General features: G+C 45.3%; 1 protein-coding gene across 1 annotated transcript in view; it reads left to right on the top strand.

Annotated features, from left to right (window-relative positions):
- COL22A1 (collagen type XXII alpha 1 chain) overlaps positions 1-26,057 on the top strand; it is a 327,940-nt gene that overhangs the window by 15,035 nt on the left and 286,848 nt on the right. The window contains 1 exon segment of the mRNA XM_030553879.1: positions 24,475-24,635. Within this exon segment, the coding sequence (XP_030409739.1) occupies positions 24,545-24,635 (91 nt within the window). The 5' untranslated portion in view covers positions 24,475-24,544.

Raw genomic sequence — 26,057 nt, 5'->3', positions numbered from 1 at the left:
CACAAAGCTATCCTCCTTCTGATGCTGTGTGAGGCTTGTGCTGAGCCTTTGAGTTTCAGGGAAAGCCTTCATACTTTGCTGAATTTAAATGTACCCATTCTTGGAATGGGGAGTATGCTGGTTAAAAAGGTACCCGTTCTTGGAAATGTGACTTAACGGCAGTGGAGAAGAGGGGAAAACATGGACAGGAAAGTTCACATATTTTCTGGGAGTAAACTTTTCTGTGTTATATAGGGAGATAACTTTGTATTAGAACCAAGCTCATTTACAGTAGGCTTCAGTACCAATAGGACAAATGTCAACCATCTCTACTGTATGCTGTAGGTATGCACTGTGTTTCTACAGGGCCAGCATCCCTCTAACCTCATATCTGTGGTTCACTGAACACCAGAAGTGTTCTTAGTGCGCTATGGAACAAAGAGGAGGGCAGGGCTCCAAATAATGTTGAGTAGTATGATGGCCTTCTAATTGAGGGCAGGATTCTGCTGTCACCCTTACTAACACTGACCAGTCCCTTAATGTACAAGGAGTCCCACTGCAATATCTTGCAGATGAAGGTACTACTCATCATGAGTAATGGTGGAAGAATCAGCTGTTAACTTGCGAAGTGCTGCACTCATCGGTTGTAGGTAATTGTTTTGGGTCACTTTCAAATTACGGGTGGTATATATTATTTTTCATAAGCACTTTGCCTTGGCCTAACTCTGCTGTGATTGTAGTAAATGAGTTTTACCTCTCACTTCAGTGGGAACAGTTAGCCCAGTGCTAAGAGCTTTTGAAAGTCCCACCTTAAACCCTTTATACAGTTGTCCTGGGGAATTACAAAACCATGCATTCATGCAGAAAAGATGAGCCATAATATTGCTGGTAATAGATATTATTCTTGATACACGGGTCAAGATGTGATCCCAGTCATTGAACAGAAGCTGTTGTCTTCTGACTGCTGATCAGTGGCTTATGTGAAATGAGTCTTGGTGGGCCTCTATGGGAACAGATGCCCATAGCTCAAACCACTCCCTTCAACTGGTGCTAGTTAACATACTTTCTGATGCTCTCTGCAGATTAAAGGCGAGATAGTGCCTTTGGGCGATGCCCTGAACAATTTGTGTAATATAAATTACACTGTCCCAAGGCTAGCTGTGGGAGGCACTCCTGTTAATCCTCCTGTGTTCCTCTCTTGGTTTGTATGCAGGTGGTAGTAGGGAAATGACTGGAGGCCTTGAAAGGGTGCTGTTTACTTCCCTGAGCCCTTGCACTTGGCCAGCGAGTGGAGGAGGATAGAGACAAATCTCTGCCTGTCCTGCCCGTTTGCTTGCAGGGATGTATCCAGTGATCACAGACTGTGCTTTGCGCTAGAGCTGTACCCAAGATTCAAACAGATCCACTTGGCTGAGTGGGGGTTTTGTCCAGGTGAGATGACTTTCTCTCCTCATTCCCCTGCTTGGTTGAGTAAAGCAAGAGCATAGTCAAGCCCTACATGTGTATGGGGACTAAACTATGCTTTCCACTGGAAGGTGTCTCCTCCTGACTGGGTGGAGCCTCATCAATGGGGTATTGGGTGGGGAGAGCTTGCCGAGTTGCTGCATGACTTTGGTTAAAGAGAGGACTTCAGTTTAGTTACATTAATCTGGCACCTTGCACCAACAAATTCACTGTAAATAATTGTGAAGTCTTCAGACTTTCTTGAGAACGCTTCATCTTCAGGTGCAGGAGGGCAGCCTGCACTGCTTTACTCCAGTTCTGCATTGGTGTCACTCCATTGATTGCTTTACACTGATATACACTGGTACAGATTTGGAGCAGCACAGTGGAGTGAAAACAAGTCCCAAGATGATATTCTACCGTTGATTTCATTTACGGCTAAGTAGTTGAGCCCTGCCATTTGTAATTTGATGAAATTTAAATATGTTGAACTAGAGTACTTTGCCTGCCCTTGCATGATCCTTTCAATAACTCCTGTTTGTTTGAAAATATTTCATTGTCTCAGCTACTTCAATTCTTGAATGGTTGCCAGTGAAATAAAGGCTCGTTTTGTGTAATTCTTTGGCTGAGTGTTATAAAGTTGACACTTTTACACACTGTAACGTAGGGAATAATCTCGTGCCTCTAGGACACAGTTAGGAGCAAGAAGACAACTTGTGAATATTTTCCAGATACAGTAATGGCTTAACATATGTAATGTTGAACAGCAACACCAGTGATAATGTCACAATGGAAAGGAATGGAACAATTTATAAACACTTTGCACAAAAAGCCTTAAATATGGCAGCTTTGTGGCCATGTCCTTGCTAAAATATACTCACATTGAGCCTTATTTGCTATAATTTAAAACCGGTCTCTTTCCCTTTAATGCCTTCAGTTTATAGGAACTACATCTGAAAACATGTAGATGTATATTCAGTGGTGGCTCATTGGACACATTTGAATACTCAGTGAAAACAATGGATTAGCCTTCATAAAAGTCTCCCAGAGCAAAGATTCTAGAGCCAATGACTGTGCGATGGTATAAAAGTTTGACTGGAATGGCTACACTCTATTTATTTAAATAATGAAGAAGGCCTGAGTGAAGTTATGCAAATCATTCCAAAAGAGTAAATGAATCAATCCTAAGCAGAGGAGGTAACTGATGTTTAACACTACTACAGCAATTATAGGTAGGAGGATGGAGTTCACTGCTATTAGTAGTAGCAAAGGAAAGGACTATACTGAAATGCATGTGAAAAGTGGAATGTACTCTGCCAAACCTCTGTTCTCCTGTGCACTTTAGAAACAGAAGAGCTAGATAAGGAAGAGATTTCTAGCCCTTGAAAGAGCTTTTTTAGAATTCTTGATGTGAGATCTGCTTGTATATTTTTGCTTCATGTAAGCACAACCATCCATTGTGACCAACCTGAAATAGAAATCTCTACTTCCGTGGAGGGGAGAGACAATGAGAGAGGTTTGTGCTAGATAATCAGGAAGTGCTTAGTGTGTCGTTTTCAGGCTGGTTTAGTGTCTGTCTGTGCTGTTCCTAGAGACGGGAGCTTTGGACGGATGAGTTAAACTCTCAACCCTTTCTCCTGCTCAAGCTACTCTGATTCAAAAGAATAAGTATAGGGAATCAGAAACCCCATCATCTAAGCTGCAAAGGTTGTGCCAGCACTAGAGAACCTATAGCTCTTAGCAATTGTTAGCATCAAGCCAAGTCATTGCACTATGGGCCACCCATTCTAGAGATAAGACCATCTCAAAGAAAGCTATGGTTGAAACAAGTTATGCTAGGTCTCGTGGCAGCTCCAGGTCTTCCCTATCCCAAGATGTTTTCAAAGTACGAAGTGGGGTAAAGTGGTGGTCAACGTGAGTAAAGGTGGCAGAATTGAATCCTTTTTCATGCCTTTGGACAAACTTTTGCTTTATGAATGATAATGATTTTCAGGCTCTCGAAATAAGAATTGGTCCTATTGTGAACCCTTTATATTTTACATTCATTTTCCTTCGGCATTAAAGACTTGCATGAAGGATGCAAGTCATTATGCTGCTGTGGCATATTCAAAGCTTCAGCCTGAATGTGAAAGACCGGACCTAGTTGAAGCACATTTGAATCCAAATAGTTGATTTATTTCTGTAGACAAAATTTCTCTTCAAACTTCAGATCTCACCCCAGCAATTTGCATGCAGCACACGCCATGTGGAAATGTAACCGCATAAACTGAAGGGACAAGTCTATTGCATATGAAGGGCTAAAAGCCTGCACTAAACTAGAGATACATAAATAATGAAGAAAAATGTACTTTCGTAAGGATCTTTTTTTTAAAATGTTTTCCAAGGAAAGTACAGCAAATGCCAATTGCTATGGAGACCAGCAGTGCTTTGTAAGGAACTTCTCTGGAGGTACTTACTGTGCATTTGTGTACAAATGAATGAACTGCTCTTCTCAGCCTGAGAACTCATCACCTGGTGTTTGCTTCTGCCTTCCGAGCAGCAGCTCATAAGGGAATTCAATGTTTTGAGTGTACTGGTGAAGTAACTGAAGGACAGGTGACTTGCTACCCTTAAATTAAAGTTCCTTGTTCTTGGGGCAGGTGCTAATGTGGGTCTCTGCCTGAGATTCCTATTAGAGCTCATTAAAAGTGAGTAACTCTGAAAAGTGATGCAAAAAAAAATAGAATTGTGGGGTTCCATGTTTGTCTCTTGGTAATTTAAGAGGCCTCCCCACCCCCCCTCTACATCCTAGTCCTGCCACTCACTCTGGGCTCTGAAACCCAGTCTGTGCTGCAGACTAAGGCATAACAAGATCCAAAGCTGAAGTTTAATAAATTCAGGCTAGAGCTGAGGTGAAAATTTGACAGGGTAAACTAACCACTGGAATAGCTTAGTAGGGATGTGGTGAAGTGTTCATCTCTTGAAGTCTTCAAACGAAGAATGGATGCCTTTGGGGGTTGAGGGAGTAGTGCTCTAGCTTAACTGCAAGATATGGGCTTGACTCTATGAAATACTTGAACCTGTACTAGACAGGTGGTGGGACTATATCATAACGGTCTCTACTGGCCTTAACATCTGTGAATCAGAGGTCTTTCCTTCTCATACACCACCACTAGCAATAATAATTCCCCAGGCCAGTGTAGGCTCTCAGTAACACCTGTGCAACCCGCTTGGTCTTCCATGGATATACACTGGAAGAACCTGACAAGAACTTTGTCAAACAATTCTGCTGCACAAGAAAGAATAGAATGCAACTCAAACTCTTGTTCTGTTGGCTCTGCAGGGATAAGAACATAAGAACGGCCATACTGTGTTGGACAAAAGGTCCATCTAGCCCAGCATCCTGTCTTCTGACAGTGGCCAATGCAAGGTGCCCCAGAGGGAATGAACAGAACAAGTAATCATCAAGTGATCCATTCCCTGTCGCTCATTCCCAGTCTCTGGCAAACAGCAGCTAGGGACACCATCCCTGCCCATCCTGGCTAATAGCCATTGATGGAGACCACTGGGTGCCTAACTCTATTGTCCTCACTCTAACATCTACTGCTCAAGTGTTTGAACTTGGCCAGTGCTGCTTCTGTCAAAGTTCTGACCAGCTAATGCACATCGTCCCTGGCTTGTGAGGGAGTGGGGGTGGTTTTGTGTCTGACATCTAGCATCAAACACTGCAATGTCTGGAAAGTGGGCCTGTCCTCAGAGGCTGTCTTAATGTCCTCTCTAAAGCCCAGTATGGAAATGGTGACGACATGATGCTTGCAAATTCTAAAAGAGGGAGATGCTGTTGACCTACATGCGTTTGACTTCTAGATCTCTTCCCCAGGCTCTACAGTTCCTTCCCAAAGCCCTCTTTTTATTAAAGCCTCTCCCAGCTGAGGCAGCTTCTCCTGGCTGGCATCTCCTACCAGGACTTCTGCCTGGCTGGGACACAGAGCTCTTCTCATGTCCTATCTCCTCCTGGACCTTCTCTCTGTCTGCACTGGCTCCTTCTTCTAGGATAAGCTGCTTCCAGGCTTCCATCACATGACCTTGGCATCTGAATCAGCACCAGGCCAGAGGCTTGAAACAGAGCACTGGGACATGTGTATGTGTGGCCAAAGCCTAGTACTCCTGTTGCTGGGAGAGACAGCTATGCTTTGCCAGTGCGTTATTCTTGTATCATGCTTGGAATGAATCAGGGCTCCAAGTTTTTGGGTACTTATCTGAACTGAAACCCCTTCCTCACCATGTTCAGCCACCGCTATTGCTAATCCCAGTATCTGGCTTTTAAAAACCAAAATTCAGTGGGATGAGTGGACAGGTACAAGTATCAGGCATGTTTTCTCTCAAGGCCAGCTTGGTGCTGTGGGATTCTACAAGGAGCAATTAAAAGAATTACAAGGCATGATGGAGTGAGAGTATTAAAATGACCAGGGCTCAGTATCATCCTTCCCTTTGTTCGCACAGCTCCTTTATATTCTTTCAATTGTTTGATGATGCTCTCTCACTCTGGGACCTTCTTTTGTCTACAGATACCACTGCTTCTAAGCAATGTATAATGAATGAAAAGAAGAGGAGTGGGAGAGAAAGGAGCTGACAAAAAATATAGCAGGATGGGTCAGATTTCCTCCAGTGAATGTCAGGACTGTTGATCTGTCTATCCACCTGCCAGAGGCACATGGGGCTGGAGCAGGACATGATGGACAGAATGAGTCTCTGTTGACCCTTCCCTCAGCTGGTGAGCTATGGGGTTCCAGGCTTCCCATTGCTTCAGCCATTAATACCCTTTGTCTAGGACTGTGTGGTGGGAGAGTTCAAATTGGGCTGCAGGCTTTTGGAAAAGGAAACTGAGATATCTCTCTCTCTAGCTTCCTGAGGTGTCTCCGTGCAGTGCTGCTTTCCGGAGAGCACTTCCTTTGGTCTCTATCCATCCTTTCTGTGGGAGAGGTCCAGGAGTCCTGCTTCAGTCTGCGACAGTGAGAGCAATTACTGTAGCCAGGCAAGGGCCTGCAAACCTCACTAGTTTTACATCATCTTCTTCTTCATTTGCTGCTTCCAGACACTTTTTTTACTGGACTCCTTTCATCTTTTCTCCACCACTGCCTCTGTTTTAGTTCTTCACTGATTTGAAGGCAGCAAGAGAGAAAGACTCGGCTTTGCTATAGGGCCCCAGCTGCCAATGTTTGCCATTCATGGAGCTGTCAATTCGAGGTTGCATTCCCAATTTCAGGGGAGTGAGCAGTTCTCCCCCTCGCCACCAGCCTCAGCCTGCTAGTGACATTACAAGAGCTTTGGATTAACACAGGCAACTTTGTTGAATCTGTTTGGCTGTTCGTGTTCCCCACACTTGCTCTTTCCTCTTTTAGCTCCCTGATGGAGCGAGATGACTAAACCCCTTGTGGCAACGGGTGCTTTGGTTTACAGTGTCTGAAAGGGGATAGATTGTGCCTTTAGCCATAGCCCTGAGCAAGGTGTACCTGCACTGTGCTACTCCTGGAAGCACCCTCAAGTCACAATTCCCTTGCTGATTCCCCTTTGCTCTGGAGAGAGCATCAGTAGGTGCTGGTCTGTACCAGAGTCAAATTACAACCCCTCGTTGCTGGCTCAGTGTGTCAGGGCATATATCTTTAAGGCTCCACCAACTGAATGCCTCTCTGCTCTAGAGTGGGAGTAAGCAGGCATGCTTCTCTTCCTATGCCTGCATCCAAGGTCCTAGTAGCCCAACCAGAAGTGTGAGGGGTGGATGGGTCTGGCATCTGTTTGCAGGGGCACACCCCAAATCCCAGTCTAGCCTTATAAACCATTCTGAACTAAAAAAGGGGTTGGGAGCTCAGTTATGGACCCCCTTAGTCAGACTGGTGAACTATTATACGGGTGCAAGGAGTCCCACCGCAACCCTTGCTCCCATGGGTGAGAAGATACTCAGGCAAGGAGATGGGCTGGAGTCTGGGATCCACCACCTGTCCCTTTATTTGGAAAACTAGCAGCCTCTTTCAAAACAGATTTAGGCTGTAACCCCATCCAAGCCCCACTCCCAGGCTTTGGCTATGTTAACCTTCTATATAAAGGCATGACACAGGGGCACTTTTATTGACATATTCCTGTACTGTACTAGAAAAGAAAAGATTAGGTTTCCCTGGAGGAGCTGGAATAACTTCCCTGTGGATATAAAAAGCTTGAAATGGGCCCTGTAGGTGGGAGGGAGGGTAGGCTTTGCCATAATGAACTGCTTGTAGTCAATAAGCCTTTTCCTAGTAGCCTATCTGGACTGGAACACCTCAGGCCCTGCTTGACAGAAAACAGGGGTCTTGTAGCTTTCCCCACGCCGGCTCTGAATGTCTCTAGAGAGCAGCTCCAGTGAAGCAGCACAGCGGTCTCTCAACTAAAGTATTCATTTTCCTTGGCCACATGTCTCCTTCCCCAATATACTGTAACGAATCCACCTGCTGCACACGTACAACACGGATGTTAATACCTGAGTCACATTGTATCGTGGACAGAACCCAGTACGGGCTACTCCAAAATCAGAAGTCTCTACTATCTGAGCTATAGGAGTTCTGTTTAGACTTCACTTTGGGCCTGATTCTGGTCTCGCTTAAATGACTGTTAATCAGGAATGAATCCACTGCAGTAAACAAAGGGTATCAAACTAGTGTAAGATCTGAACTGGGGCCTTTCCCTTCAGGAGGCCAGCTGGCAAGGGCCCCAAAACTTTCTATTAGCCAAAACTTTCCAGCCGACTGGCACCATATACAAATGTGATGTCCCTTTTGAAACCTGTAAATGCATTTAACTTTGGCCCAGAGAAAACAGACAAGTATGTGGGTGGGTGTGGCAGGGGAATTGCTGTTTCCGAGATGTTGTCATGCTCCTATATACATTTTTAAAAAGGAGGTGGGTGTGTGGAAGGGAGATTTGGACAGAGATTTTTGGCTATTGACTATTATTATTTAATCATTTTATTGCATTAAGGGCTAAAGGGCTCAAGCACGGGCAGGCCCCAATGTGCTAAGGGCCTCAGAGATAATGTAAATTTCAGCCCCTGCCCCAGAGAGTTTACAATCTACAAGAAGACTTAACAACAATGGATGAGACACCAAAAGAGGTTTGGGGGTATGCCTTGAGGGGTTTAAAAAGTGGCCTGAGAGGGCTTGAAAGCTGCAGGTCTACAAGCTGGCCTGATTGAGGAAGTGGCCGCAGCTGGGCCACACCCTAATCAGGCCACAGCTGGCCTGTATAAAAATGGCCAGGGAAGCCAGGAGTGAACAGTCTCCCTTTAGCTGTAAAGGGAGAAAGGAGTGGCTGCAGGGTACCGGAGCGGAGCGGAGCTGGGGAAAGGCAGAGGAGCTGGGGAGCTCCTGCCTGGAAAGCATCAGGCTCTGGCCTAGCATAAGGCCAAGAGGTACTGGGGGTTGCAGGGGGCAGCCCAGGGGTAGGCAAAGACAGCAGGTCCAAACCCCTTTGCCTATGAGGAGTGACCGATACTGCAGTCTGCCCCAGTGAACAGGGACTGTAGATGGAGACTGGGCAGTAGCCATATACTGAGGCACAGTGGGGATAGTGGGTTGGGGGTTCCTCAGAGAGGGGAGACCCAGATTGGTGGGGTACTGCCAGGGGGCAGCACCCCAGTTAAAAGGGCACTGAGGTCCAGGGAGGGACATGGGGGCCATGAGGACAGGTGGCTCACCAGCCTGCAGAGGTGCTCCTAGCTGGAATGAGCTAATTCCCAGAAGTCACCAGCAGGAGGTGCCACAGGAGTGAGTCCACACATCTACAGGGTAGGAGAGGATGGGGTTTAAAAAAAAAGGGATGTTTTAGCTCAGACTAGTGTTCTGTGTGGTTCTCAGCTGAGCAGTAGCTGTAGTCAGTTCTTAAGGCAAATATTGTGCTAGAATAAAATAAATCTTGAGTTATTTTCCCATTGTGAATCACTGAGCACATATGCTCAGAGGCATTCCATCTAGGTTTTAGCCTGCAGACTGTGTATGTCTGCAGCAGGCAAAAATACCTTGCAAAGTCCTCAACTGGTACTTAGTAGAGTATTTTAGGACTGCTACAATTTGGCAGGAGACCAGTAATCGCTCGTTTTAGACAGTCTGCAGGGGACACATTTACAAAAGAGATCAATCTGACAGATGCATGGTCTCCGTATTAGGCCAGGGAGCAAGGAATTGCTGACTTCTGAATCTGACCCTTTCTATCAGTTTGAGCTGTGTGTGTAGATCTATTACATGCACAAAAGTACAGTAGCAGAATATTAAGGTTGCAAAGTCAAGCACTCAAAAGTTAGGAAATGCCAAAATAAAGGTTGCCTATGCACGTTAATTTGGCCTCTTTGTGCATGTGCTTTATGACACATCCTTCAATACAATGTTATCTGTTTTGTTTTGTTTTTTTCTTCCCACAGAAGTCCTGCCTCATTCAGTGCACAGGAAGGACAGTGCTCCTGTTAATGATCAGTTATTTGATACTTTTATTTATTGTCATGGTTCAATGTGTGGTCTTGGCCATACTTATTTACTGTAAACTATTCAAAATCTGCTTTGAAGACAGAATTATTCATTTCCTCATGGATTTTTCTATGGTGCTCATCTGAATACTTCAAACCCCTGTGAGGTAGGGGTGTGGCACTATCCCCATTTTACAGAGGGGAGACTGAAGCACAGAGTCATTAGGGTCAAAAATATCCATTAATTTTATGTGCCCAATTTGAGACACCCAAAACCTTATTTTTCAAAGGGCGAGGCATTATATAGCACTTTTAAGCACAGCACCCACTAACTTCAGCTGTAAGTACTCAGCACTTCTGCAGATCAGCCCCTGGGTAACAGGTAGGGTACCCAGGAAATGAGGAACTTACAATTAGTGACCGCTTGTGAGAAGCTGGTTTCAGTGACTTGCCCAGCATTACATAGGAACTCTGTGCCAGAGGCAGAGAGGGAATCATATTCTCCAGGGCAGCATTCAATGGCATTGACCATGAGACTGTCCTTTGTCTTCCTGCAGTCTTCTGCCACGTTTCCTACACACTTTCCAACTTCTGAAACTACTGAGGCAGCGGTCTGACAAACAGCCTCATTACACAGCCCTGATTCATCCCCAGAGCAGGTCCAGCTGGTTTTACGCACAAGTTGTGAGGGTAGGGAGCATTCACAATCTGGTCAGCTCTAGGAGGAATGAAAGGCTCATGTGTGCTGAATGAGGATGGAATCTTTGGAGACTTCAGCTGTTAAACTCTAGCAGGTATCAATTGAGCATGTGCAAGGCGTGATTTTTTTTCCAAAGCCTTTTCATTCACAGATTTTCTCAGGGATGGCAAAAGGCACATGGTAAATCTCAAGTCTCTGCTCCAAAGCAGGAAAGTACCAGAGCTATTCAAAGAAGAGGTCACCAGAATTTCTCAACATGGGCAAAACAACATATTTTCCCTAGTCTGATCCTAAGAAATGACAGTTTGGCTGAAATTTTTCCAAAAATAAATAAATACATAAAAACAGGCTGAGGCAGATACCTGGCATGGAAAATGTCAGTCTAAATGGCTAAAGTTTGGCAAAGTTATAAACATCTGAAAAATGGTCTTATAATGTGAAGCATCAGACAACTTTAATAACAGGTAGTGTTACCAGCTCCACTGTAAAATGTATATGTAAAAGGGTGAGGGAGGTAATGACTGATACTTCACAGGGATGAATTAGATCCCTAGATATTACTGTTAAACTCCTGTGGGTGCCCTGAAGTTGTGTTACAAAGACTCTCCACGAGTCTTTGTAACTGCATCATACACACATAACATAATGACAGTAAAATACAAGAAGAGGGCTAATAGCAGGGATCTGATGAGATAGTGGCTTTGTGCATCTTGGCTAACACTTACATTCCCAATTTTAGATGGACTGTACCCCAGATTAATTTCATGCCCTCTTTAACACATCTATAGTAGCGATAGCACGTCACCGGCCCCGTCTGTCTGTCAGCATCCAGTTCACTTATCACCCTCCACACTTTCTTACAGCTCTAAAGATGATTGTTTTCCCCTGAATCAGTGGCTTTTTGGCTGTGGGACTCTGGAATCTATCAATGCTTCTTCTAATCCATCTGGGTTAGACCTGATTAAACTGGGATTTATTCTCTTGAATCACTTAGGCCCTTCTGAAAATTTTACCCAAGGTCTTGTAGAGAGAGGCCTGCGCATATTCCTGGGGGGCCTTTAGACAGCAAAGATGGACATTTTCAGGATCCCAAAGTGACTGGGATACCAGTGTTGTTGTTTGAGGATGTAAGTGAAATGCTAGTGCTCCTTTGTGTATTAGAATTAACCAGGAGTAAGTAGTTCTTCCTACTATTGTTCATATTACAGTAGAACTTAGAGGACCCAGCAGGGCTGGCTCTAACTTTTTTGTGCGGTCCGCCGTAACAACCCCCCCTGCCCCCGAGCACTACAATGCCCTACCAAAACAACTTCCCGAGTGCCACCTTGCCATGCTGTAACAACCCCCCTGAGCGCCGCGTCACCCTGCTGTAACACCCCCCCCGAGCGCCACCCTGCCCCGCCAAAACAACCCCCCAGGTGCTGCACCACTGAAACCGCCCCCCCGAGCGCTACACTGCCCCGCCAAAACAAACAACCCACGAGCACTGCCCAGCCAAAACATACAAAAAAACCCCTTGAGCGCTGCCCTGCCGAACCAAAAAAAAAAAAAAAAAAAGGCGTGCTGCCCCTCCACCCGAAAATTGGCCGTCCCTTACAAGGAGCCGTCCCAAGCACATGCTTGGTCGGCTGGTGCCTGGAGCCAGCCCTGGGCCCCAGTCATGATCAGGGCACTGTTATGCTAGAGGATACCTGCTCCCTGCTCTGAAGGGTTTATAGTCTAACTTGAGACAGGAAACAATCATTAAATATAATCAACAAGAGAAAGGAGGAAGGACTGGTAAAATAGTTTTCAGATAAGGCAACAGTACATTCATTGATAGTTCTGAGTCACTTGAAGGTCACTCCGCTCTCCATTTCTCCTTTATAAATAAATGAAGTCAGCTGTCTCTGGCTGCCGTTCATTCCAGTCCTTGCTGCTTGGCTGACTTCTTGTAGGCATCCCAGCAGAAGTTGGTCTTGAGAATGCATTTGGAAGGGATCAGTCATTATGGGCCCATCTTTACTCTAGTACAGACTTTCCGAAGTTCTGCATTTGCTGCAATGCATGGAGCTTCTGATACAACCCACATCAAAGTCCATAGGAGTCTTTTCATTTCATTTTGTGGGCTACGGATCAGGCCTGTAATGCCTTAGATATTCCATAGATGCTATCAGAAGAATCTTTTAGAAAGCTTCAAACAAAGGTACGTGGAGATGCAGACTGATAAAAATTCTCTCCTCCACCTCTCTTTTACTTAGTCCACTTCCTGCTCAGCAGCAATAATTTAGATAATTAAATTGCCTTGTTGAGCAGTCTGTACACACACACACAACAAGCCAGCTATACTGAGATGCAGAATTTATTAATCTGCTATATTATTTTTCTGAAGTGCTATATAATTAGACATGCTTCTACCTCAGGCTAACCTCTTCTTTAGAGATGGATACTGAAGCCATTCATTAGGGTGACAACGCAAAATCATGTTATGAATGCAGAGTACTTGGGACATTAAATTTACATGGCCCGTTGTCATATTTAGTGGCACAGGAGTAATGGGATGAAATTAAGCAATGAATAAAAAACTGGACTGAGGAGCAAGAGGAATGTTTCCATTTATGTGATCTGTTATATTGTCCCAACCCAGCAAATGTGCAAGGACCTTGAACATGTCATACAACCATGTCCATAACTAGGCCTGTTCCTTATATTTCACCCTGAATAATTGATCTTTGCAGCATCCGTGTGTGATCTGTGTACATTTGCTGCTATCAAGTGGAAATAGTCTTCAGCGAAATAGTGGAAATCCCATCACTCAAATAATTGAAACTGGTCAAAGTACTAGAAAATATCTGGTAGGAAATAATGGAATAGATGGGCTAATCGGTGTTTTTCCATCTCTAACTTCTGCAGTGTTTCCGATATTTCTTAAAGTTTGCCATAAAAGCAGAAGCAGGAAGGCCCTGAATTAAATTATCTTGAATTTAAGTACCTTCTACTAGTTATACAGAATAATCTGCTGCCCGGCTGTACCCTTTATATCCGTTTTTTGCATCTGTCCTCTTATCTTCCCTTTTTCAAACATCATTTTTCAAGTAACAGCTTTTTGAATATACAGGTCAGCTTTCCCTCTTTCCCGCCAGTTTTCTACCAGTGTAACTCCATTGACTCCTTGTCATAAACAGATAGCTAAGGGTTAATGTCTCTTTCACCTGAAACACCTGACCAGAGAACCAATCAGGAAACCGGATTTTTTCAACTTTGGGTGGAGGGAAGTTTGTGTAAGAGGTCTTTTGTCTGTCTGCCTGCTGTCTCTGAGCTTTGGAGAAGTAGTTCTATTTTCTAGTCTTCTGTTTCTAAGTGTAAGGACAAAGAGATCAGATAGTAAGTTCTATGGTTTCTTTTCTTTGGTATTTGCATGAATATAAGTGCTGGAAATGCTTTGATTTGTATTCTTTTTGAATAAGGCTGTTTATTCACTATTCTTTTAAGCAATTGACCCTGTGTTGTATCATCTTAATACAGAGAGAACATTTGTATTTTTTCTTTCTTTTTTATATAAAGTTTTCTTTAAGACCTATTGGAGTTTTTCTTTACTTCAGGGAAATTAAGTCTGTACTCACCAGGGAATTGGTGGGAGGAAGAAATCAGGGGAAAGCTGTGTGTTGGATTGCTAGCCTGATTTTGCATTTCCTCTGGGTGAAGAGGAAAGTGCTTTTGTTCCAGGATTGGGAACGGAGAGGGGGACTCACTCTGCGTAGTTTCACAGAGCTTGTGTCTGTGTATCTCTCCAGGAGCACCTGGAGGGGGGAAGGGAATCAGGATTATCTCCCTTTGTTGTGAGACTCAAGGGATTTGGGTCTTGTGGTCCCCAGGGAAGGTTTTTCAGGGGGACCAGAGTGCCCCAAAACACTCTAATTTTTTGGGTGGTGGCAGCAGTACCAGGTCCAAGCTGGTAACTAAGCTTGGAGGTTTTCATGCTAACCCCCAAATTTTGGACGCTAAGGTCCAGAATCTGGGAATAAGGTTATAACATGGTGTGCAGCGGCGGGATATAGACAGAATCCAGAAGCCAGTAGGAATATTATATTTTTCTTTGCTAAGGGCTTTTTAGCAGAGAGAAACAGTTTGGTTTTAAAAGGGAACCAGAGAGAATTTTTTTTTCTGCTCTCTCTAGCAGTTTGTGGTTTGCATATTAAGCGAGAAGACTGTTAAGGGTCTTTTGTCATGCAATAGCCCTCCCATTAGGTGGCAAGTACCAGCACTTATATGCATGCAAATTAAGTGGTTTTTCTGGTTTCCCTTCATTGAACATTAGCTAGAGAGAGAAAAGGAAAAAAGCACTGTTGCTAGGCAGACTTCTGGAGGCAACGGAGCCTGCAGTTCAAAAGAGAAACACCGGAGGGCACCCCAACACAAGAAAACAGGAACCATGTCTACCAGGACAAAAATGGAGGCCGAAGACCAATTAAAAGAAGCTGAACACAGGCGAGAGATGGAAAAACACAAACAGGAACTAGAAATAAAACAAAAAGAGATGGAGATAAAAGAAAAGGAAGAAAGCCTCAAACTGGCAGCCTTCCAAAGAGAACAGGCAGCCCAAGAGGCAGCACACAAAAGAAAACTAGAAGAAGAAGAGGTGGCCCACCGCCGAGAAATGGAAAAACAACAAAAAGAGAATGAAGAGAAGGAAAAACAGAGAAAACATGAACTGGACTTGGCAAAAGCTGGGCTGCATGTGCCAGCCAACCCTAACAACCCGGCGCCAATTATTGCTCCACAGCACAGGAAATTTCCCACCTACAAGGCAGGTCATGACACCGAGGCCTTCTTGGAAAATTTTGAAAGAGCCTGTCTTGGGTACAGCATCCCCGAAGACCAGTACATGGTAGAATTAAGGCCACACCTCAGTGGACCTTTAGCAGAGGTGGCAGCTGAAATGCCCAAGCCGCAAATGAATGACTATAAACTTTTTCAAACCAAGGCCAGATACAGGATGGGGATAACCCCAGATCATGCCCGTCGGCGCTTCAGAACCCAAAAATGGAAACCAGAGGTGTCATTTCCCAAACACGCCTACTACATTACAAAAAACTATGAGGCCTGGTTAACAGGAAACAACATTCAAACCTTGGAAGAAGTGAACCTCCTCATACAAATGGAGCAGTTCTTGGATGGTGTTCCTGAAGACATCACATGGTACATACAAGATAGAAATCCCAAAACTATCGCTGAGGCGGGGGAGATTGGAGCCAAATGGATGGAACGGGCAGAAAGCAAAAAAGCTACTGTCAAGGGGAACGATTACCCCAGGGGGCACACAGACCATAAACCCTACAACCGAGGACAGCCAAAGACCCTCCATACCACCCAAGTAAAGCCACAGATACCCTACTCTTCAACCTCACCAGTCTCCAGTAACTCACCTCGGCCCAGTGACCCATCAGATGGAAGATGCTTTAAGTGTAATGAACCGGGACATATCAAGGCCAACTGTCCCAAGAACACCATGCGAGTGCAATTCATTACACCACCATCACACCAAAGATCCCCAGGCCCGGATGCCTCTCAAATACCCTTGGAGCGAAGGGAAAATTTGAGAGTGGGCGGAAAGAAGGTTACTGCGTGGAGAGACACGGGGGCACAAGTGTCAGCTATCCACCAATCCTTCGTTGACCCCAAATTCATCAACCCAAAGGCCAAAGTTACAATTTACCCCTTCATGTCACAAGCTGTAGACTTGCCTACAGCTCAACTGCCTGTCCAGTACAAAGGCTGGTCAGGAATGTGGACTTTTGCAGTCTATGACAATTATCCTATCCCCATGCTACTGGGGGAAGACTTGGCCAACCAGGTGAGGCGGGCCAAGAGAGTGGGAATGGTTACCCGTAGCCAAACCAGGCAAGCTTCCAGACCCATTCCTGTTCCTGAGCCGTCCACAGAAGCCCCGTCTGTGTTACCAGAGACCCAGACAGAGGCAGTGGACCCGGATTCCATGCCTACCACTGAAACAGCCACAGCATCTCCAGTCCCAGGCCCGGAACTGGAACAGCAACCAGCACCAGCAAGTGCAACCACATCTTCAAACTCAACGCCAGAGGGCGCCAGCAAGCCAGAACTGGCAGAAGCAAAAGACAGCCATACCCAAAAGGCTCAGCCAGAGCCTGAAATACCCTCAGGTGCACCAGCGGAGAGCGGTTCACCAGCAACGAAAACAACCCCATCACCTACATCGCTTCCAGAGGGACCAAGCCCAAGTCCACAGTCTCAGGAAGAACTGGTGACCCCAGCCTCAAGGGAACAGTTCCAGGCTGAGCAGGAAGCAGATGACAGCCTTCAGAAAGCTTGGGCGGCGGCACGGAGCACCCCACCGCCTCTCAGCTCTTCTAATCGATCCCGGTTTGTTATAGACCAAGGACTTTTATACAAGGAAATTCTTTCTGGTGGACACCGGGAAGAATGGCAGCCGCAAAAACAGTTGGTGGTTCCAACTAAGTACCGGGAGAAGCTCTTAAGCTTAGCCCATGATCATCCCAGTGGCCATGCTGGGGTGAACAGAACCAAGGACCGGTTGGGGAAGTCCTTCCACTGGGAGGGGATGGGCAAGGATGTTGCCAAGTATGTCCGGTCTTGTGAGGTATGCCAAAGAGTAGGTAAGCCTCAAGACCAGGTCAAGGCCCCTCTCCAGCCACTCCCCATAATTGAGGTCCCATTTCAGCGAGTAGCTGTGGATATTCTGGGCCCTTTCCCAAAAAGACGCCCAGAGGAAAGCAGTACGTACTGACTTTAGTGGACTTTGCTACCCGATGGCCAGAAGCAGTAGCTCTAGGCAACACCAGGGCTAACACTGTGTGCCTGGCCCTAACAGACATCTTTGCCAGGGTAGGTTGGCCCTCTGACATCCTTACAGATTCAGGGTCTAATTTCCTGGCAGGGACCATGGAAAAACTGTGGGAAACTCATGGGGTGAATCACTTGGTTGCCACCCCGTACCACCATCAAACCAATGGCCTGGTGGAAAGGTTCAATGGAACTTTGGGGGCCATGATAAGAAAATTCATCAACGAATTCTCCAATAATTGGGACCTAGTGTTGCAGCAGTTGCTGTTTGCCTACAGGGCTGTACCACATCCCAGTTTAGGGTTTTCACCATTTGAACTTGTGTATGGTCACGAGGTTAAGGGGCCATTACAGTTGGTGAAGCAGCAATGGGAGGGGTTTACGCCTTCTCCAGGAACTAACATTCTGGACTTTGTAAGCAACCTACAAAGCACCCTCCGACACTCTTTAGCCCTTGCTAGAGAGAACCTAAAGGATGCTCAGGAAGAGCAAAAGGCCTGGTATGACAGACATGCCAGAGAACGTTCCTTCAAGGTAGGAGACCAGGTTATGGTCTTGAAGGCGCAACAGGCCCATAAGATGGAAGCATCATGGGAAGGGCCATTCACGGTCCAAGAGCGCCTGGGAGCTGTAAACTACCTCATAGCATTTCCCAATTCCTCACTAAAGCCTAAAGTGTACCATGTTAATTCTCTCAAGCCTTTCTATTCCAGAGACTTACAGGTTTGTCAGTTTACAGTCCAGGGAGATGATGCTGAGTGGCCTGACGGTGTCTACTACGATGGAAAAAAAGACGGTGGCGTGGAAGAGGTGAACCTCTCAACCACCCTGGAACGTCTGCAGCGGCAACAAATCAAGGAGCTGTGCACTAGCTTCGCCCCATTGTTCTCAGCCACCCCAGGACGGACTGAACGGGCATACCACTCCATTGATACAGGTAATGCTCACCCAATCAGAACCCCACCCTACCGGGTGTCTCCTCATGCCCAAGCTGCTATAGAACGGGAGATCCAGAACATGCTACAGATGGGTATAATCCGCCCATCTACCAGTGCATGGGCATCTCCAGTGGTTCTGGTACCCAAACCAGATGGGGAAATACGCTTTTGCGTGGACTACCGTAAGCTAAATGCTGTAACTCGTCCGGACAACTATCCAATGCCACGTACTGATGAGCTATTGGAAAAGTTGGGACGTGCCCAGTTCATCTCTACAGTAGACTTAACCAAGGGGTACTGGCAAGTACCGCTAGATGAACCTGCCAAGGAGAGGTCAGCATTCGTCACCCATGCGGGGGTGTATGAATTCAATGTCCTTCCTTTCGGCCTTCGAAATGCACCCGCCACCTTCCAGAGGCTGGTAGACGGTCTATTAGCTGGACTGGGAGAATTTGCAGTTGCCTACCTCGATGATGTGGCCATTTTTTCAGACTCCTGGCCCGAACACCTACTACACCTGGAAAAGGTCTTTGAGCGCATCAGGCAGGCAGGACTAACTGTTAAGGCCAAAAAGTGTCAAATAGGCCAAAACAGAGTGACTTACCTGGGGCACCAGGTGGGTCAAGGAACCATAAACCCCCTACAGGCCAAGGTGGATGCTATCCAAAAGTGGCCTGTCCCAAGGTCAAAGAAACAGGTCCAATCCTTCTTAGGCTTGGCCGGATACTACAGGCGATTTGTACCACACTACAGCCAAATCGCTGCCCCATTGACCGACCTGACCAAAAAGACCCAGCCAAATGCCGTTAAGTGGACTGATGAGTGTCAAAAAGCCTTCTGCATTTCACTGATGTGACATTGTAGTAAGCTTCAGAGAGCTAGATTTGTGACTTGCAGGAGATACCTGTGGTGCTTCAGGGCCAGCCTGCCAGAAAGGGTGGGAGGCTCTTCTCTCATTGCATTTTCCTTGGATCTTTTTTTAAAGCTATTGGGAGAAAGGCCATGATGTGCTGAATTAACTGATATCAAGGGACCATTGACACTAGTTCTAACAGGAATAAACACATTATAAAATACAGGTCTGTCACATCTTACGCTGGGGTTACGTTCGCAGTCAGCGCGTAAAGCGAAAATTGCTTATAATCAAAATAACATTGAGTGTAATGGCGGGTGGAATCGCCCGCACTACAGGTACAGTATTAAAATTGTTATTTTTCTTTTTTTGTATGTTTGTTTTTGCCGACCGCGTAAAGCTGAAATCGCGCATGTTAAATGCGTGTAAGATGCGACAGACCTGTACAACAAAAATAGAGACGTACACAAGCAACTTAATTCAGCTCTGGATCTGCTCTTTCCCGATGTTTTCTGGGTTGCAGTGTCAGGGCTCCATTTCTAGCATACACCAGGAAGCCCTATCCAAAGAACTTGGGTGTAACCTTGGACAGAGGCTTGACTTTTAAAGCTCATCCGGAAAAGATATGTCCAAAGGTAAAAGGACGGACTAGACTTGCCTGAAAACTTGCGGGTACAGGAGTGCCGGTGTGGGCACACTTTGAACAATGACATTAGCACTGGTACTGATACTCGACTGCTGGACATTATGCACCAGTCTGGTTGAGCCGCTTACATACCAAATTTCCGGCACTGTGATGACAGTCATAACTGGACCATTGTAATCAACACCATTCAGTGGTTGCCTCCAGCCAAAATCTAGAGAGAGACAGACACAGCCCAGGAGTATCACTGAACTTTGGCCAGCCTGGATTTACCAATTAACGAGGATCTCTAGAAACTTCTGAAGACCTGTCTGAAATCTTGCAAGCCTAAAGCTTTTAAAACTTTGTCATTCAATGCTGAGGCTCATTGGAAAGAACTCAGAGATCATGCTAATGTCCCAGAGACACATTTAATTGCTAACTCCACAAAAGTATTTCCAGCTTTCAAACTACCCTGGAAACAATGGTTAGCATTGAACCAATTTCAGAGAATCACGTGACAGATGCTGTCATCTCTCTCACCTCTGGAACATGAGACAACTTGCAATGTGACTATAGACACAGAGATGGATTAAGCCTTTGTGGGGCCGTGGGCCAGAGCAAGTGGGGGCCCCTCCCCACCTTTTCCACCTGCAGTGCCCTCCTCCCCTCCACTGGGGAAATGGGGTTGGAGTGCGAGGGCTTGTTCCACCCCACCTCCTTCCCAGTGCTCCTGCCAGGAAGCAGGGTGTGGGTGGGGGGCTTCCCCTGCTCCCCAGCAGGAGAGCCAGGCAGGTGGAGTGGGACGTGCCCTGACCCTGCTCCCCAGCAGGAGAGCCAGGCGGGCAGAACGGGCCAAGACCCTGCATCCCCACTCCACTCCCTGGCAGGAGTGCTGGGCAGTCAGGTGGAGAGGGTTGGGGTGTGGGGGCACCCACTTTTCTGGGGCCCCTGGGCATGGGCCCTACTGGCCCAGTGGTTAATCCGCCACTGTATAGACACCATTCACAAACTTTGGACTATATTGTAAATCGATGCCCACTTCGATTGTTTACCAGCCGCCTCTCAGACTCACACCAAGAAACTTCTGGAGCTACCTACTCACTAGCTCACTAACGTGGACATGGTTATATGAACATTGCTTATCATTTTTCTTTGCCATACAGAAGAGGAGGAAGAAGAAGCTCCTGCTCTTGGATCTCTCCAAAACTAAAACTTTCCCATCTCTGCCATGCACCTCTTTATCCCTCTGTCTAGGAAGGGCCTGAGAGGGGAAAAAATGACTTTTCACTGTAACATCAGAGTCAGCAAATTCTGACTTTAGTAAACTAAAATGGGAAGTGATCTCCACTGTAGAAAACCCCTCACTGAAAATATCTTGCCTCCAACTTTGCTATATTAGTATATGTGGAAGTGTAACTTTATTGATATAAATAATCCTATTGACTTCAGTGTGACAGACCACTCAGAATAAAGTAACACGTGTATGTAAAAGTTTGCTGGATCAGGGACTCAGTTAATTCCTCCATATATAAAACAGACAATAGGATATATTTTCGCACAATTAACTCTCTCTACTCAAGTAAGGCCCAGGTTTAGAACAAAAAGGGTTTTGAGCTATGTAAGTATATTGAATAGTCACAGCACCTGCCTAGATTTGGAGCAGGTGTTCTGGTTTTGATTCCCACTATTTTTTTCCCCTTGACATAAAAATCTATTTTGAAATATCTTTTAAGATTCATGAAGTGGCACTTAGTTCTTCAAATGTTTAGCAGGGAGGAATCCCCAGATCCCATCTCCCATCTTTGTCTTTAATTTACATAAAACAGAATTCTCCAGCCTAGTCATGTATGATTTTTGGCAGGCATGATGGTCCGCTGGAAGTGAAAGACTCTTACATGCTATATGAGTCACATAACTTATGAGGAGAGGCTGAGAGAACTGGGCTTGTTTAGCCTGCAGAAGAGAAGACTGAGGTGGGATTTGATAGCAGCATTCAACTACCTGAAGAGAGGTTTCAAAGAGGATGGAGCTGGGCTGTTCTCGGTGGTGGCAGATGACAGAACAAGGAGCAATGGTCTCAAGCTGCAGTGGGGGAGGTGTAGGTTGGATATTAGGAAACACTATTTCACTAGGAGGGTGGTAAAGCACTGGAATGGGTTACCTAGGGAGGTGGTAGAATCTCCATCCTTAGAGGTTTTTAAGGCCTGGCTTGATAAAGCCCTGGCTGGGATGATTTAGTTGGGGATTGGTCCTTCTTTGAGCAGGGGGTTGGACTAGATGACCTCCTATGTCTCTTCCAACCCTGATATTCTATGAATACTAGAGTTTTCAAATAAGTTAAAAAATTGGGCTGAAAACTCCTATAGCCATTTTCAATTTCATTGGCTCTCAGCCTTCTGAAAGAGACTGACTGATTGGAATTTCAGTCATTGGGTTATCCAAAAGTACACTCTGACTATAGGTGTACAAGCTATTTCAATTCAGCTATCACTATGCACCCTTCTCTAGTGCCAGCGTTTTGGAGCCTCACTGTGCCATAGTGACACCTGCTGGAAAAATTCTGAACACCACCCCCATCTAACCTTGAGGCTGCAACCAGCAAGGATAACGTTTGCATTAATAACATTCACCAGCATGTTTGATTTGGGATCCTTCAGATTCCAGTTGCCAGCTAACTCATGCAGGTTCTTGAGCATTTACATTTCAGGTGTCTGATGAGAATGAGCAATTCTCTTTTATTGCATTTATTTTCTGATACGCTGTCACCTCTAATATGTCGTTTCTAATGAGTGTAGGAGGATGTGTGAGAATCATTGCTTCTCCATGCCCATAAGTGATATCAGCTATTGGACATACAGTGCCCAATTCTTCTTGCAGTTACATAGGTGTAATGAGTTATAGCTGTACAAATGGGCTCTTAGATTTTACTTCCTCTAACCCCTATGGGGGGAAGGATAGCTCAGTGGTTTGAGCATTGGTCTGCTAAGCCTAGGGTATGAGCTCAATCCTTGAGGGGGCTACTGAGGGAACTGGAGCAAAAATCTGTCCAGGGATTGGCCCTGCTTTGAGCAGGGGGTTGGACTAAATGATCTCCTGAGATCCCTTCCAACCCTGATAGTCTATTATGTCTTCATTTACTTTAGAGGGACATTGATCTATCTTGACAAAGCTTAGACCTGCCAATATTATTTTTAAGTATAGTCTTGGCACCTCTACAATTTTTTTGATATGTGTTTTTCACCAAAACAAATGGTTCAAAGAGGAAGAGAAATAGTTCAGTACTCAGGATCAATGCTACAATAATAAACCAGCATGCACAGCCCATCACTTAAGTGTCGCAATCTCTCAACAGGCAATCAATGTGCATGAACGCGATGGAGGAAACAACAATTCAGTGAGGAAAGAAACCTGAATCTCTGTACATTAATGAGGAAAACATGGTTTTAGAAGCTTTGAGAGTATCTTTTAAAATGTTTCCTTAGACTGGAAGCACTTCAGAGTGGTGCTGTCTGCCTATATGTGGGTGGACAACACCAAGTACGCTGTAAGCCCTACTGTACAACAAACAATTATAAGGAGCACGGTTCAAGATTCACCAAATGTGTTTTCAATTAAAAAAACATGGAGCTGGCCCAGTATTAGAAACTTCAGCAAATCCTTTACCAAATCCAGTTGAATTTCTAGTTTGTATCAAAACCAGGTGAGTTTTCAGTGGTTTCATCTAAACTAAATCAAAATAAGCCACCCTTAAACCAAATTAAGATTGTCTGCGCAGTAGTTTACACTGATTTTAACCTAATTGGTGTAAAATAACACTTCTGGGCCTGGTCTGTACTTAAAAGTTAAGTTGACATAGCAATGTCAGTTAGGGGTATGAAAAATCCACTCCCCTAACCAATGTAGCTATGCTGACCTAAGCCCCAGTGTAGACACAGCTATGTCGATGGAAGAATGCTTCTGTTGACATAGCTACCATTGCTCAGGGAGTTGGTATTACTAGACAAAACCCCTTCCATGAGTGTAGGCTCCATCTATGCTGAGTTTTGCTGGCTTAGCTACGATGACATTGCTATGCCAGTATAGTCTCCATAGAGTAGACATACCCTAAGTTAAAATGGTGCAACCATCTCATGTAGATAAGGCCAAAGGTACCTGATGGTAAGGCATGAAAAGTACTCAATATTATTACCTCCCAGCAGTTCTGATGTCTAAGAACTCAAAGTGGTCCCTAGTAAGATAGCAACAGACTGTGTATGACTCACGGTAAACATATCTCTGACCTGAGTTGTGTGCCTCCTAAGGTGGATGCATGAGAGGCTCAAGTGAGGAAAGGTTTCCAGTCTGATGCATTGATTGTGCTGTTGCTGATGGGCTCATTTAAACTAAAATAATCTAGTAATCTCTCCTTTTCAGACAACTCAGGCTGCTCTGCATTGGCAAGAGCCTGAGAAAAGACCTTTGCTTTTGAAAAGTGGGTGAACTCCTTGCCTCTTTGTCTGGGTACAGCCCTTGCCTATTCAAGTCAAATGAGAGCCAGAGGAGACGACCCTAAATGTGCAGTTCCCAGAGCTTGTATTGTTGCTTTTGTTTCCATCCCAGTCTTGTGCTTCTGTTAGTTAATAATCACTCTTCAATTTCCTCTTTTTTTCCTAGAAAAGGGATGGATTTATAGACCATTTCTCACCACGGCAAAGAGGTGAGCGTGTCTGAGAAGAAGGGAGATATGCCCCTCATGGGAAGATATCGAGTTCCTTACATCTTGATTCTTCTTGCACTCCTCTGGGGTGGAGAGAGAATTTGGGCACAAAGAGCAGGTATGTGTTGATGCTCCTGGGACAACCGAATATTGAAAAGCTACCTAGATTTTTACTTTGCTTGGGGCATTACGCGTGTAGAAAAAACTAGCACTGCACCCATCCTTACAAATATAGTAAGCAAACCTCAAGGATAAGGGATAGCTTACTGCTGCAAAAAATCTGGGCTTAATTAGAATCCTGTAACCACTACAGGACCAGGACCTAGCAGAGTTAGTTCAGACCTTCAGTCTTGCAGGCTAGACTGAGTTGCATGCAATTTACTCTGTGCGATCATGATCCAAACCCTACCGAAGGCAGTATCAGTGTTTCCATTGACTTCAATGGGCTTTGAATCAGACCTTCAGAATTGTTCAGATGAGACCTTGAAAACTCAGATATGCTGGCCTTTTCCACAAGAGATGGGGCCCTCTGGTGTCCTTAGCTAATTTTATACTAAAATGAGAGTAAACCATCGCCATCCCCCTCTAACACAATAGCAGGCTGCTCTCGGTGTATGAACTATAGATCAGGGTTTCTGAAACACAGGTCGCCACTTGTGTAGGGAAAGCGCCTGGCTGGCCGGTGTGTTTACCTGCCCTGTCTGCAGGTGTGGCCGATCGCGGCTTCCACTGGCTGCAGATCGCTGCTCTGGGCCAATGGGAGCTGCTGGAAGCGGTGCAGGCCAAGGGACAGCAATTCGCGGCCAATGGGAGCCGCGATCGGCTGGTCCTGCGGATAGGGGCAGGTAAACACACCGGCCCGGCCCGCCAGGGGCTTTCCCTCTACAAGCAGTGACCCCTGTTTGAGAAACCCTGGGATAGATGCAGTTTGTGCAATACCCTGGGGTGAAAGATGCTATATAAATGTAAACTTTTATCATTGAATGAGCAAATAATTAGTAAAAAAAAGTATAAACATCATCTCTTTTTCTGTCTGCAAATCGCCCACAAACAGGTTATGATGGTAACAAACTTACTGGTTTGTTGAGCAAAGAATTTCAGTATTAATTCTGGGCCTGTAGTTTGTCTGTGAGCTGTTTTGCTTGGAGATGGGTCACATGGAAAGATTCTGTTTGCTGACTGGATGGCCCCTCACCCTTAAAATCATGTTTCCATTGGTCATGTTTCCTGTTAATAATCCCCACCATTTCTTTCAAATGAGTTGTCTCTGCCAGTAAATGGTTTTGTTAGAATAGTCTTAGAAACAAGGAAAAGATTCTCTGTGCAGTGGAGAGGAATGTGTTTAAAGATCTGGGCCAATGTTCACTGGAAACCTTTTGCAGCATTTCCTTTGCTCTGTCAAGTATATAAACAAAGAATCACTGACCCATGAAGGATTAGCCTTGTTAAACACAGGGTTTTCTTGTATTAATTCCTGAATAAACCTCACTGACTTTACCCCAACAACCTTGTTTTGTGGACAGTCACCCCTGAATGGAGA

Source organism: Gopherus evgoodei, chromosome 2, assembly GCF_007399415.2.
Source record: "Gopherus evgoodei ecotype Sinaloan lineage chromosome 2, rGopEvg1_v1.p, whole genome shotgun sequence".
NCBI lineage: Eukaryota > Metazoa > Chordata > Testudines > Testudinidae > Gopherus > Gopherus evgoodei.
This window is presented reverse-complemented; position numbering and strand designations above follow the sequence as displayed.